The sequence below is a fragment of the Narcine bancroftii genome, chromosome 1 (assembly GCF_036971445.1).
Source record: "Narcine bancroftii isolate sNarBan1 chromosome 1, sNarBan1.hap1, whole genome shotgun sequence".
In the NCBI taxonomy this organism is placed as follows: Eukaryota; Metazoa; Chordata; class Chondrichthyes; order Torpediniformes; family Narcinidae; genus Narcine; species Narcine bancroftii.
This window is the reverse complement of record NC_091469.1, coordinates 324,903,710-324,918,617: the sequence shown is the minus strand read 5'-3', so window position 1 is coordinate 324,918,617 and position 14,908 is coordinate 324,903,710. Positions and strand designations below refer to the sequence as shown.

General features: G+C 44.0%; 1 protein-coding gene across 3 annotated transcripts in view; it reads left to right on the top strand.

Moving 5' to 3' along the window:
• The window catches only part of aldh5a1 (aldehyde dehydrogenase 5 family, member A1 (succinate-semialdehyde dehydrogenase)), a 61,304-nt gene that overhangs the window by 12,571 nt on the left and 33,825 nt on the right, over positions 1 to 14,908 (top strand). For all 3 annotated transcript variants that reach the window (XM_069907697.1, XM_069907691.1, XM_069907687.1), the window contains exon 3: positions 1,331 to 1,501. In XM_069907697.1, coding sequence (XP_069763798.1) covers positions 1,331 to 1,501 — 171 coding nt within the window. The remainder of the gene's footprint in view (positions 1 to 1,330; positions 1,502 to 14,908) is intronic.

The window sequence follows — 14,908 nt, the reverse complement described above, 5'->3', positions numbered from 1 at the left end:
TAGTGTAATAAAGAAAAGTGCTGGAGAAACTCAGCATATCGTAAGAGGTAAAAAGCAAGACAAAAGGCTCACGAAATATAGAAAGGGGGCAGAGAAGATTTACTAGGATGTTGCCCGAACTTCAGGAACTGAGTTACAAGGAAAAGTTAGACTTTATTCCCTGGAGCATGAGGGGAGATTTGATTGAGGTATTTAAAATTATGAGGGGGATAGACAGAGTAAAGGTAGACAGGCTTTTTTCCACTGAGGGAAGGTGAGATACGAACCAGAGGACATGGGTTAAGGGTGAAAGGGGAAAAGTGTAGGGAGAGCATGAGGGGGAAGCTTCTTCACATAGAGAGTGGATCGATCTGCCAGCTGAGGTGGTGAATGAGGGCTCAATTTTAATATTTAAGAAGAATTTGGACAGGTACATGGATGAGAGAGGTATGGAGGGCTGGGTGCTTGCCAATGGGATTAGGCCAAAAAAATGGTTCGGCTCAGAAGGGCTGAAGGGGCTTGTTTCTGTGCTTATAGTGTTCTTTGTCCGAAAAGTTGATTGCCTTTTGCTTTCTATACGTGCTGCGTGACCTGCGGTGTTTCTCCAGCACTCGTGTGCCAAATTTAGTTCACTCCCATTTCCTCCTCCTTCCTGTAGTGTCAATAGGGAAACTGTGTGAAATTAATTTCTTCTGCCAGTTCATTCTTATTCTCTTCTGGCATTGGTCTAGATCAGTCATTCTCAACAGAGGCCGTACAGGTCCCCTTGGGGGCCACAGCACATTTATAGGGTGGGGGGGGTGGTGGGCACAGACTGAAATTTTTTTTTGTGTGTTCAGTAGGAGAGAAGTACGGAAGAAACCAAAACTTGACCTCTTCACAGGGAAGGGGGCCCTTAAACTTTGAGCAGAGCCCTCAAAAGTAGGTTGAAAATGGCTGGTAAAAGGACAATATTGGAGAAACTTGGCATGTTAAGCAGTTAAACTTTTATTATTAATTAGTGCAAAGCTCAAATTGCATTCCCTCAATAATATGAAGTTGCCTTTGCTCAGAAATATTTATTTGCAAAATTTATAAAGTATATTGTCTTGATTTTTGAACCTTCATTCTTGTAGGTATTTAGAGTTGTAATTCTTCAATTTCAATTGCTGCAAGATCAATAGTTTGTAACGCTACTTGGCAGCTGAATTTTCAACCTGATAATGTTTCCATCCAATCGCCATATTGCCTCTTAAACATGCATGTCATTAGGACCTCCAAATGTCCTGAAATATGAATCTAGATGTTTTTTTTTACATTATTTGCCTCTTCTCAGTACTAATACTAAATCTTGTTGAATGATCCAATTCAGGGGAAGCCACTCAAGGAAGCCACGAGCGAAATAGTATATGCTGCATCATTCTTGGAATGGTTCTCAGAAGAAGCTCGCCGAATCTATGGTGACGTCGTGCCTACTTCTTCTCCAGACCGCAGGATCCTGATCCTGAAGCAGCCAGTAGGAGTCGTGTCCATTATAACTCCTGTAAGTACTGCGTTGGTTAATGTGGAACTTCTCCACCATACCTTTGGACCTCATAATCCGCAGAATTAGACTGAACAATGTGTAAACATTTTAATGCCCAGCCCGTTTAAGATTCTGAAATGAGCAGCAGTCTAGAGCCGCCAATCTCAATGATTTCTTCGGCTTTGCTCAAAGTTTATGCGCCCTGTGAAGCAGTCAAGTTTTGGTTTCTTCCTTACTTCTCTCCGACTGACTACATTAAAAAAAAATACGATAAGGGTTTTTACTTCAATGTCCTGTGGCTGCAAGGGGAAACCATAGGGCCCCCATTGAGAATGGCTGGTGAAGGTGCAAGAAGACATTTTCCTAATCAGTGCTCCAGTCTCGATAGTAAGACAAACATTAAAAAAAAATGTATCTGATGAGAGGTAATAGCACACAATTGTATGCGATTCTTCATGTGGTAACTTGGCACACAAGGTAAGGATCCACTACTGATTGACTAAGTGATGTGCTGATGCTTTGGTTAAAGTATTGAGCACTCATCTGTTATATTGCTTGATGTCTTCTCAGCGATATATTAAACAGGTCACCTGTTCACCATGCCAAGCTGTTTTGAAGAGCAAGCTGTTGCTCTTGGGTAGAACCCTTAAAGCATTTTATTGACAATTTCCTGTGTTTAACAGTTGAGTTACAGAAAGGAATGTAGACCTATTAAGAACCAGACGCAAAATCTTCATCAGTGGAGAGAGGATGTGGAGCTTGATCACTTGATGCTTTGAATAGTTCACTGAAAGGAAAGAGGGAAGTGAAGGACAGGGAAGTATTAGGTATTATAAGGCATCTGGTCTCTTCAGCGTGCATCAGGGTTTCTGAAAGAGGTAAGGTTAAAAGTAGCTGAGGTGTTGGTCACTGCCTTCAGTTCCTCATTGGATGTGGTTGCAGGTTCTGGGCTGATGTTATGACCAGTATTCGTCAAAGAGAAAGAGGATAAGTAATCTGAACATTGGTCATAGGAAGGTTATTAGAAGCCAGTATCGGGGGGAGCAGGATAAACTATCTGTAGGTTGATCAAAGAGAGCCAACGTTGATTTGTTCAGCCCAGCAAGTCCATGCCAGTTCCCAGCAGAGCACTCTTAATTGTTTCTCTGCACTCCTCCAACTTGTACATCCGATCAGCTCCTCTTGGGATTCATTTTGCTACTAATCTGACATGAAAGAGTAATTTACAGCAACCTGCCAACTGCCAGTGGGTCTCTGGGATGTTGGGAGGGGGGGGGGGGGGGTGGTCATGAACGAATGTGAAAACTTGGCCCCGAGGTCAGGATTAAGCCAAGGTCCATGGAACTGGGAAGCAGGAGCTGCTGCTATTGCAACACTCTGCCGTCCTTGCTGGAATAGCTAGATTGAATTCTTTGAGATGAGCGGTAGATCAAGGTTGTAGATAGCAAAAGTGTATCTGAAAAATTGGAAGGCTTTCAACAAAATGCCTCAATGGCTTTTATTAGTTGGAGCTACCTTAAGGGGAATTGAGGGGTGTTCAAGCTGCTGTTCAATTCTATTGTGGTCCACAAGATGGTTCACTGTGTGATAATTGAGGTCAGTTGTGGAGTCATTACCCTTTGAAGTTTATATACTGTATATGCTAGTGTAAAAGTTGACCCTGTGGTGGCGCACATACTCATGGCAAACCCGGCTCCACTTGTACCAGCGCGTGGCGGGGCAGCCACAAGAAGGTGGCGCCGTCGTGGGGACCTCCTTGCCTCGTGGCTTTAGCCAGCGCGCACCTCAGGCAGACGTTATGACGCCACCGCCCACACAGGGGCGGAGCTCATGCTGCCCTTAAAGGGTCGCACGCGGGATTTGAAATAAACGGTCGTTGAGAACCTCCAACCTCCAGCTGTGTGTCTCTTCCATTGTAGCTGTTGCTACATTGGTGACCCCGACGAACCCAGACATTTTTCTGGTCTCCCAGCTTGGATCCCGCAGAGATCAATGCTTTCGCTGTGAAACTGCCCCTCTTCTGGACCCATTGCCCACGTACGTAGTTCAGGAAGGCGGAGGCGCATTTTCACCTCAGGAACATTTCTTCAGATGCCATGATATTTTACCACGTCATGAGCATGCTTACTAAAATAGATCTTGGTTTTTGTTGTGGTTGTGGTTTAGAGGCCAATGCTCTATGTGCCCTTTCTATTTCCATTTCTTGCTGTAGTTCTGGACATCCTAGGGTCTTAGGGATCCACTCTTTTATAAACTCCCTCATATTCTTGCCTTCTTCATCTTCCTTAAGGCCCACTATCTTTATGTTATTTCTTCTGTTATAATTTTCCATTATATCTATTTTTTGAGCTAGTAGTTCTTGTGTCTCTTTAGTTTTTTTATTAGATTCCTCCAATTTCTTTTTTAAGTCTTCTACCTCCATTTCTGCTGCTACTGCCCGCTCTTCCATCTTGTCCATTTTCTTTCCCATTTCTGTTAAGGTCATATCTATTTTATTCACTTTCTCTTCTGTGTTGTTTATTCTTCTTCTTAAATCATTAAATTCCTGTGTTTGCCATTCTTTAAATGACTCCATGTATCCTCTAACAAGAGAAAGTATATCCTTTACCTTGCCTTTCCCTTCTTCTTCTAATTCACTGTACTCTTCCTCTTCTTCTTCCTCTGGGTTGGCCATCTGTTGTTTCTTTGTTGCCCTTTTCTTCTCTTCTTTCTTGTTTTCATTGTCTTCTGTGGTCTCTTCTTGCTGCAGGTGTTCTGCAGCTGTCGTTGCCGGCTGTGGAGATCGACTCCCCAGCTGGTCCCCCCTCCCGTCGGTGTGTTTTTTTTCATGCGCGGTTGCGCACTTTTACTCGGCTCTGGGAGCCATTTTTGTAGTCCTATTTCTACCGACCTGAGGAAGCGGGCTTCTCTCTCCACAGCGGGCCTCTTCGGACAGGTAAGGCCTTCTCCTTCTTCCTCCGTTGTCTTCTCTTCCTCTCTTCTTACCGTTGATTTTGATTTTTCTTTTTTTGTCGCCATTTTCTTTCCACCTTTATACTCACTTTTCTTTAACTCTTATTTCTGTGCCTTTGTATTTTCTCTTGTTTTTCCCGACTTTTCTGGAGAGGGCTGGAGTTCACCGTCCGGCCACTACTCCATCACGTGACTCCTCCGTCATGAGCATGCTTGATGAGGAGACTGCAGCCAGCGTAGATGACCTCATCCACAACTCGCTGGCTGAGGGTAAATACCCTGCCCTCAAAAACCTCCTTCTGGGCAAATTTGGCCTCTCCTCACAACAGTGCACCTTCAGACCTGCATCTAGACGAGCTAGGAGACAGAATACTGTTGGCCCTGATGGACGAGCTGTTGGCGGAGGATCACAAGCCCTGCTTCTTGTTCCGCCAGATCTTCTTGGAGCTCCTGCTGACGGACGAGGACTTCGCTGACCCAAGGCGAGTCGCGGCCCGAGCAGACACCCTCTAGCAAATCAAAAAGGATAATGAGGCTGCCCTCAGCCAGGTCACCCACCCAGGAACTAGCCCTCCCCCCAAGCACAACGCTGGGGAGCCCAGGCTCTTAAGTGCAGGCAACCCTGTACCTTTCAGGGAAACGACTCGGCAAGGCGCCGTTGATGGCTGCGGTGGCTGGCCACACAAACAGCCTTCAGCATGTGACCGATAAGTCCACCGGCCGGCGTTTTCTGGTGGACACCGGTGCAGAATTGAGCATCTTACCCCCGACCACCCTCGAGACCTGCGCCTGAGCACGGAGTCCCACCCTGCAGGCAGCCAACGGGTCCACCATCAAAACCTCTGGCACCTGCAGGGAGCAGATCCAGATTGGGAAAGACAAGTTCCGCTGGAGGTTTGTGCTGGTCTCAGTGGGTACTGCGCTATTGGGGGCCGACTTCTCAGAGCGCATGGCCTGCTGGTGGATGTGAAGGGCAAATGACTAGTCAATGCTCGCACTTTCCACTCAGTCTGCCTCGATGCCACGGAAGCCTGCAAGCCGGAGATAGCCGCCATCACCGCTCCCAGGGACGAACATTCCAGCATACTCAGTGAGTTCCCCACCATCCTGCAGGCACAGTTCACCGCCGCCATGCCCCAGCATGGGGTATACCACCACATCTCCATGCAAGGCCCCCTGCTGCACACCAAGGCCAGGTGTCTACCGCCCAAGAAGCTACAGCTGGCCAAGGAGGAGTTCTCCCGCCTGTAAGAGTTGGGGATCGTCCGCCAGTCCGACAGTCCCTGGGCCTCCCCTCTCCACATGGTCCCCAAGTCTTGAGGGGGCTGGCGATCCTGTGGGGATTATCGGTGCCTGAACAACGCGACTACACCGGACAGGTATCCCATCCTGCACATCCAAGACTTCACAGCAAGCCTCCACGGCGCTCAGGATTTCTCGAAAGTCGACCTGGTATGAGGCTACCATCAGATCCTGGTCCACCCTGAGGACATCGATAAGATCACGATCATCACCCTGTTTGGGCTGTTTGCGGGTGCCCTTCAGACTTAAAAACACGGCCCAGAGTTTCCTACACCTCATGGATGCAGTGGGCAGAGACCTGGACTTTGTGTTCATATACCTCGATGACATTCTTATTGCCACCCATGATCACGAGGAGCACAAAGTACTTCTCCGCACCCTGTTTGCCTGTTTGGCAGAGTTTGGCCTCAGTCAACGTGGCCAAGTGCCAGTTCGGTAAGCAGACACTGCAGTTCCTGGGATGCACCATCTCAGTGGCCTGAGCTGCTCTGGCACCAGAAAAAGTCGCGGCCGTGCGTCAGTTTCCCAAACCCACCACCCTCAAGGGCCTGAAAGAATTTGTCGGTATGATGAATTTTTATCATCGCTTCATCCCTGGTGCAGCCCGCATCATGCGGCCGTTATTCTCAATGATCGCTGCAAAAGACAAGGTCCTGGTTTGGTCGGAAGAGGCGGAGGGCACCTTTGCAGCAACAAAGGACACACTGACGAGCGCCACACTATTGGCCCACACCGCGCTCTTGGTAGACGCCTCAGCCACGGCCGTTGGGGGCATGCTAGAGTAGTGGGTTGATGGCCACTGGCGCCCGCTGGCTTTCTTTAGCAGGCACCTTCGACCTTCAGAACTCCAGTACAGCGCTTTTGACCGGGAGCTCCTGTCCCTGTACCTGGCCATCCGACACTTCCAGTTCTTCCTGGAGGGCAGGCCATTCACCACATTCACTGATCACAAGCCACTCACACAGGCCTTCGCTATGGCCAAAGATCTATGGTCGGTTCACCAGCAGAAGCTCCTCTCCTACGAGTCAGAGTTCACCACTGACATCCGGCACAGGGCAGGTAGAGACAACGTCGTGGCGGATATGCTCTCTCGACCCGCAATCCACAGCCTCGCACCCGGCCTAAACTACACCCAGCTGGCGCAGGCACAAAGGGAAGATGCAGAGGCAGGCCCTCCGTACTGCCATTACAGGGCTCCGCCTCCAGGACATATGTTTGCCGGGCAGCCCGAACACGCTCCTCTGTGACATTTCCACCGGTTCGCCACGCCCAGTAGTCCCGCCACAGTGGAGGACATGTGCCTTCAGCATGGTTCACGATCTAGCACAAGTCAAGACAACAGTGCGGATGGTGGCAGAGGGACTTGTGTGGCACAGGCTCAAGAAGGAGGTAGCCCAAATGGCGAGGAGCTGGACTCAGTGCCAGGTCTCCAAGGTCCGTCGCCATATGAAGGCCCCAATTTAGCAGTTCGACCCGGCGGTCAAAAGGTTCCAGCACAAAGATGTTGACCGGACCACAAGATGGCCAGAAGCCATCCCCATCAAGGACACTTCCGCCGAGGAGTCACGTGATGGAGTAGTGGCCGGACGGTGAACTCCAGCCCTCTCCAGAAAAGTCGGGAAAAACAAGAGAAAATACAAAGGCACAGAAATACAAGTTAAAGAAAAGTGAGTATAAAGGTGGAAAGAAGATGGAGACAAAAGGAGAAAAATCAAAATCAACGGAAAGAAGAGAGGAAGAGAAGACAACGGAGGAAAAAGGTGAAGGCCTTACCTGTCCGAAGAGGCCCGCTGTGGAGAGAAGACCCCACTACCTCAGGTCGGTAGAAAGAGAACTACAACAATGGCTCACAGAGCCGAGTAAAAGTGCGCAACTCCTCGCGCATGCGCGATGCGCATGAAAAAAACACACCGACGGGAGGGGGGACCAGCTGGGGAGTCGATCTCCACAGCCGACAACGACAGCTGCAGAACACCTGCAGCAAGAAGAGACCACAGAAGACAATGGAAACAAGAAAGAAGAGGAGGAAAGGGCAGCAAAGAACCAACAGATGGTCAACCTAGAGGAAGAAGAAGAGGAAGAATACAGTGAAATAGATAAAGGGAAAGGCAAGGTAAAGGATATACTTGCTCTTGTTAGAGGATACATGGAGGCATTTAAAGAATGGCAAACACAGGAATTCAATGATTTAAGAAGAAGAATAAACAACACAGAAAAGAAAATAAATAAAATGGATATGACCTTAACAGAAATGGGGAAAAAAATGGACAAGATGGAAGAACGGGCAATAGCAGCAGAAATGGAGGTAGAAGACTTAAAAAAGAAATTGGAGGAATCTAATAAAAAAACTAAAGAGACACAAGAATTACTAGCCCAAAAAATAGATATAATGGAAAATTATAACAGAAGAAATAACATAAAGATAGTGGGCCTTAAGGAAGATGTAGAAGGCAAGAATATGAGGGAGTTTATAAAAGAATGGATCCCTAAGGCCCTAGGATGTCCAGAACTACAGCAAGAAATGGAAATAGAAAGGGCACATAGAGCATTGGCCCCTAAACCACAACCACAACAAAAACCAAGATCTATTGTAGTAAAATTCCTAAGATATACTACAAGAGAAAAGGTACTGGAGAAGACAATGGAAAAAGTAAGAGAGGGCAACAAACCACTGGAGTATAAAGGGCAAAAAATCTTCATTTATCCAGATATAAGCTTTGAACTCCTAAAGAAGAGAAAAGAGTTCAATGCAGCAAAAGCGATTTTATGGAAGAAAGGATATAAATTTACACTGAAGCATCCTGCGGTATTGAAAATATTTATTCCAGGACAACAAAACAGACTATTCTCGGATCCAGAAGAAGCACGAAAATTTGCAGAACAATTACAAAAATAGACTGAGGGATGAAGACGGGTAATGAGAGCAAAAATCATCACGATTGATATGTATGTGGGTAAAGACAAAAATAGACTGAGGGATGAAAACGGGTAAGGATGGTAAAAATGACCACGATTGATATGTATGCGGGTAAAGAGGTATAAGAGTGAATAGAGACAATGGGCATATGTGAAAGTATCTGTAATTAGAGGAAAACATAGAGAGTATAGACAAGAATTAATAAGGGAAGGTAATGGAATAGAGAGAATAAAGAGGGAATTAAAAGAGGGACCTTTGTGACATATAAAAAGCGAAATCTTTTCTGGGGGGGGCTGGGTGGGGGAAAAGAGCGGTCACTGCAAAATCAGTTGACGCTTGCGAGTGGATTCGCAAATCCAAATGGAGAGGGGAGATGTGGTTGTCCGACAAGGGATAAAGGGCAACTCAGGAGGGGAAGGGGAGATTGGGGATAAAGAAGATAGAAATAGGAGAATAAGGAAAATGTTGGATGTTGTAGGAATGTTGTCTGGTAAAGAGTTGAAAATAAGAAAACAGAAATGGAAAAGGAGGAAAGGTAATGATGGAAAAACGGAAAGAGAAGATAAACAAAATATAAAATGGCTACGCTGAACTATATGACTCTAAATATTAATGGAATACATAACCAAATTAAAAGGAAGAAACTACTAAATTTACTGAAAAAGGAAAAAATAGATATAGCATTTGTCCAAGAAACACACTTAACTGAATTGGAGCACAAGAAATTAAAGAGAGATTGGGTAGGGCATGTAACAGCAGCATCGTATAATTCAAAAGCAAGAGGAGTGGCTATATTAATTAGCAAAAATGTGCCATTTAAAATAGAAGAGGAAATAATAGATCCAGCAGGGAGATATGTTATGATAAAATGTCAGATATATTCAGAGCTTTGGAATCTACTTAATATATATTCACCTAACGAAGAAGATCAAAAGTTTATGCAAGATATCTTTTTGAAGGTAGCTAATACGCAAGGGAACATACTAATAGGAGGGGATTTCAATCTGAATTTGGATCCAAATATGGATAAAACGGGGAAAAAAATTAACAGGAAGAACAAAGTAACCAAATTTATAATTAAATCAATGCAAGAAATGAAACTTGTGGACATATGGAGGAAACAAAACCCAAAAGAAAAGGAATACTCATACTACTCGACTAGACATAAAACATACTCAAGGATAGACCTATTCCTGTTATCAGCCCACATTCAAGGGAGAGTTAGGAAAACGGAATATAAAGCTAGACTATTATCGGACCACTCACCCCTGTTATTGGCAATAGAGCTAGAGGACATCCCTCCAAGAATGTATAGATGGAGATTAAACCCCATGCTACTTAAAAGACAGGATTTTAGAGAATTTATTGAAAAACAATTAAAAATGTACTTTGAAGTAAATACGGAATCAGTGGAAGATAAGTTTATACTATGGGACGCAATGAAAGCATTCATTAGAGGGCAAATAATAAGTTATGCAACCAAGATGAAGAAGGACTATAATCAGGAAACAGAGCAGTTGGAAAGGGAAATAATAAACATAGAAAAAAAATTAGCAATAAAGGAAGATACAACCAAAAGAAGAGAATTGGCGGATAAAAAAATAAAATATGAAACATTACAAACATATAAGGTGGAGAAGAATATAATGAAGACAAAACAGAAATATTATGAACTAGGGGAAAAAACACACAAAATCCTAGCATGGCAGCTTAAGACAGAGCAAACTAAGAAAATGGTATTAGCAACAAGGAAAAAAGACAAACAAATTACATATAATCCAAAAGAAATTAAGGAAAACTTCAGAGAATTCTATGAACAATTATACCGAACCGAAAACGAAGGGAAAGAAGGGAAAATAGATGAATTTTTGACTAAAATTGAACTACCAAAACTACAAATAGAGGAACAAAATAAATTAACAGAACCATTTGGAACAGTAGAAATACAAGAGATAATAAAAAATTTACCAAATAATAAGACACCAGGAGAGGATGGACTCCCAATAGAATTCTACAAAACATTTAAAGACCTAATAATACCGCCCCTCCTGGATGTAATCAACCAGATTGATGAGACACAAAACTTACCAGATTCATGTAAAACAGCAATAATTACAGTGATACTAAAACAAGGGAAAGATCCACTCTCACCAGCGTCATACAGACCAATATCTCTGCTAAACACAGATTATAAGATAATAGCTAAACTATTAGCGAACAGATTAGCAGAACAGGTACCGAAAATGGTAAATTTAGACCAAACTGGATTTATCAAAAAAAGACGCACAACAGACAATATTTGTAAATTTATTAACTTAATTCATGCAGTAGAAGGAAATAAAGCACCGGCAGTAGCAGTTGCTTTAGACGCAGAGAAGGCCTTCGACAGAGTAGAATGGAATTACTTGTTCAAAGTATTGCAAAAATTCAGTTTACCGGAGAAGTATATTAATTGGATTAAAGCATTATATAAGGGACCGTTAGCGAAAGTGACAGTAAATGGACATGTATCAAAGCAATTTAACTTAAGCAGGTCAACGCGGCAGGGATGTCCACTATCACCATTATTGTTTGCGCTAGCTATAGAACCACTAGCAGAATCGATAAGAAGAGATAATAATATAAAAGGAATAAAAATAAAAGACAGGGAATATAAAATCAGTCTGTTTGCGGATGATGTGATAGTGTACTTAACAGAACCAGAACTATCAATAAAAGAACTATATAAGAAATTGAAGGAATATGGAGAAGTGTCGGGATACAAGATAAACGTAAATAAAAGTGAAGCAATGCCTATGAATAACGCGGATTTCTCAAAATTTAAGGAGGAATCCCCATTCAGATGGCAAACGCAGGCAATAAGATACCTAGGTGTGCAAATAAACAAAAATCTAGGCCAATTATATAAACTCAATTACAATCCACTAATGAAAAAATTACAGGACGATTTAGAGCATTGGAAAGAGCTACCACTAACACTGATAGGAAGGATAAACTGTATTAAAATGAACATTTTTCCAAGGATACTATACTTATTTCAGGCATTGCCAATACAACTGACAGAAAAATTCTTCAAAGAGTTAAAGAAAATAATAAGGAGATTTTTATGGAGAGGGGGGAAACCGAGGATAGCACTAGATAAATTAACAGAATGGTATAAACAAGGAGGCTTACAATTGCCAAACTTCAAAAATTATTATAGAGCCGCACAATTAAGGTACCTATCAGATTTTTATCAAACAAGGGAAAAACCAGACTGGACGAGACTAGAATTAGATAAAATAGGGGAAAAGATACCTGAACACATATTATATAAATGGGACGAAAAATTGGTACAACATAGAACTTCTCCAGTATTACACCATCTCCTCAATATATGGAAGAAGATTCATGTAGAAAGAAATAAAATAAATTACCAAATACCAAAACTAATATTGACGCAAAATAAGCTACTCCCTTTTACAATAGACAACCTTGCCTTTAGAAAATGGGGAAAAAAAGGGATTAAAAGAATAGAAAATTGTTTTTCAGGAAGTAGATTCTTATCCTTTGAACAAATGAGAGATAAGTACAATATAACTGGAGATACAGCGCTGGCATATTAGCAACTGAGATCCTACTTGAAAGATAAATTAGGAAGCAACTTGAGTTTACCAGAGGGAAGTAACCTTGAATATGTGATTACAGATACAATGTTAATCAAAAGATTTATAAAAAATATGTATATTAAACTGCAAGAAAAGGAAAATGAGGAAACAAATGGTAAAACTAAACAAAAATGGGAACAAGATTTAAATATAAAGATAAAAAAGGAAACATGGGAGAAATTATGCTCTGGAACGATGAGAAATACAATAAATACGAGGCTGCGTATGATACAATATAATTGGTTACACAGACTATACATTACACCGCAAAAGTTAAATAAATGGGACCCAACAGTATCTGATAGATGTTTTCGATGTAAAAAAGAAAGGGGAACAACAATTCATGCAATCTGGACATGTGAGAGAGTAGAAAAATTTTGGGATGATCTCAATCAGATATTAAATAAAATAACAGAAAACAATATACCAAAGAATCCAGAGATCTTTCTCCTAAGTAACATAAAAAATAAAGAATTTGGAATTGACTTGGAAGATGCACAAAAAAGATTTGTCAAGATAGCCCTAGCCGTAGCAAAAAAATGTATTATGTCAACCTGGAAATTGGAAGATAATTTGAAAATACAACAATGGTATATAGAAATGAATAAATGTATTCCATTAGAAAAAATAACATATAGTTTAAGAAATAATATTGAAATATTCGAACAAGTATGGGAGCCTTACATTAAATACAATAGCGAAAACCTACCGGGAACAAACATTACCTAAGTTGATGGAAGGAGAAGAAAAGAAAAGAATGGACTCTGTAGAATTTCTGGTGTATTTTTGTTGAATGACAACATTGTCTAACTGAATTAATGCAACCTAGATTATATACCTAAAATGGATGAGAGGGGGGGGGTGGGGGGGTGGCTTGGGAGGAGGGAGGGGGGAGGGAGAAAAAGTCACTGTAAATGTGTGGAAAAGAAAAAGTGTATATCATGGCTATTGTGATTTATGGTGTGAAAAATAAAAAATTTAAAAAAAAAAAAAAAAAAGGACACTTCCGCCGAGACATGCGCCAGGAACTTGATTGCTCACTGGATCGCCAGGTTCGGAGTCCCGGCGCAAATCACCAGCAACAGGGACGCCCAGTTCATCTCTGCCCTCTGGACCCAGTTGGCGAGCCTACTGGGGATTAAGTTCCACCATACCACGGAGTATCACCTGCAAGTCAATGGCCTGGTGGAGCGATTTCACCATCACCTGAAGTCAGCCCTCATGGCCCGCCTCACTTTTCCTGGCTGGGCAGAAAAGTTTCCCTGGGTCCTGCTTGGCTTCAGGACAGCCCTGAAGGAGGACCTGCAGGCTTCATCCACAAAGTTGGTGTATGGCACGCCACTGTCACTACCCGGTGAGCTCTTCGGCCCGGAAACAAACTCCACGAATGATCACCCAACCCTGTTGGCAGATCTCCGCAACAGACTCGCCTCACTGGCCGCCCCCCCCCCCCCCCACCATCGCACCTTCTATGCACCACGGCACCTGATCAGCCCAACTGCCTAAAGAGCTGGACGCAGCCGAATTCATCTTCGTCCGGCGCGGCCCGTACACTGCGCCCTTGCAGCGCCGTTATGAAGGCCCGTTCAGAGTCCTCCAGCGCTCTGGCAAGACCTTCACTTTGGACATTGGGGGTAAAAGTGAACTATTTATGGTAGACCACCTGAAGGCAGCACACCCAGACCTCTCGCAACTGATTCAAATGGCTCAGCCCAAGCGCCATCCTCCCAAGCGGCGGGATGTGTAAGTCGGGGGTGGGGTTGTTTGGCTGCGCACATACTCTTGGCGAACCGCCCCTGCTTGTACAGCCACGTGGCAGGGCAGCCACGAGAAGATGGTGCCATTGGGGGACTTCCTTGCCTTGTGGCTTTAGCCAGCACGCGCCTCAGGCAGACGTTATGATGTCACCGCTCACGCGGGGGCGGAGCTCACGCTGTCCTTAAAGGGGCGCACATGGTATTTGAAATAAACGGACATTTAGAACCTCCAATGTGGTGGCTGTGAGTCTCTTCCATCACAGCTGCCACTATAACCCCACATTTTTGGCCATAAATTCTTCAATTTTCCATGATGGTCTGACAAGATTTATCAAAATTATGATGGGTCAAATCCATACTGTACTTTGAATTTTGGCTAGGCTATGATGTTCAGTGTCTCCTGACAGCACTGTATTGGTTCCCACACTGATCTCACTGTCCCACTCTCTCCCCACAGCCCCATGTCGGTCCCCACACTGATCCCACTGCCCTGCTCTCTCCCCACAGCCCCGTGTCAGTCCTCACACTGATCCCACAGCCCCGCTCTTTCTCCACAGCCCCTGTTGGTCCCCATACCGATCCTGTCCTTTTTCGACCTGCGATAGTTTTTTTCCGACTTGCGATGGGACTGCTGCAACGTAACCCCATAGTAAGTTGGGGACTACCTGCATTGAGTGTAAAAGTTGATCCAAGTCTCTCACCTTGGCCCTAGCTTCCCACAGGCCGGAGGTTCCTAAAGCCTTAAACAAGGACACTCAGCTCAGCCCCAGCTGCCTTCCCATTGGAGCTCTGGATGCTTTGAATGTGGACCCTCGCCTCGGCTCCAGCCAGCCACCCATCAGAGCTCCCA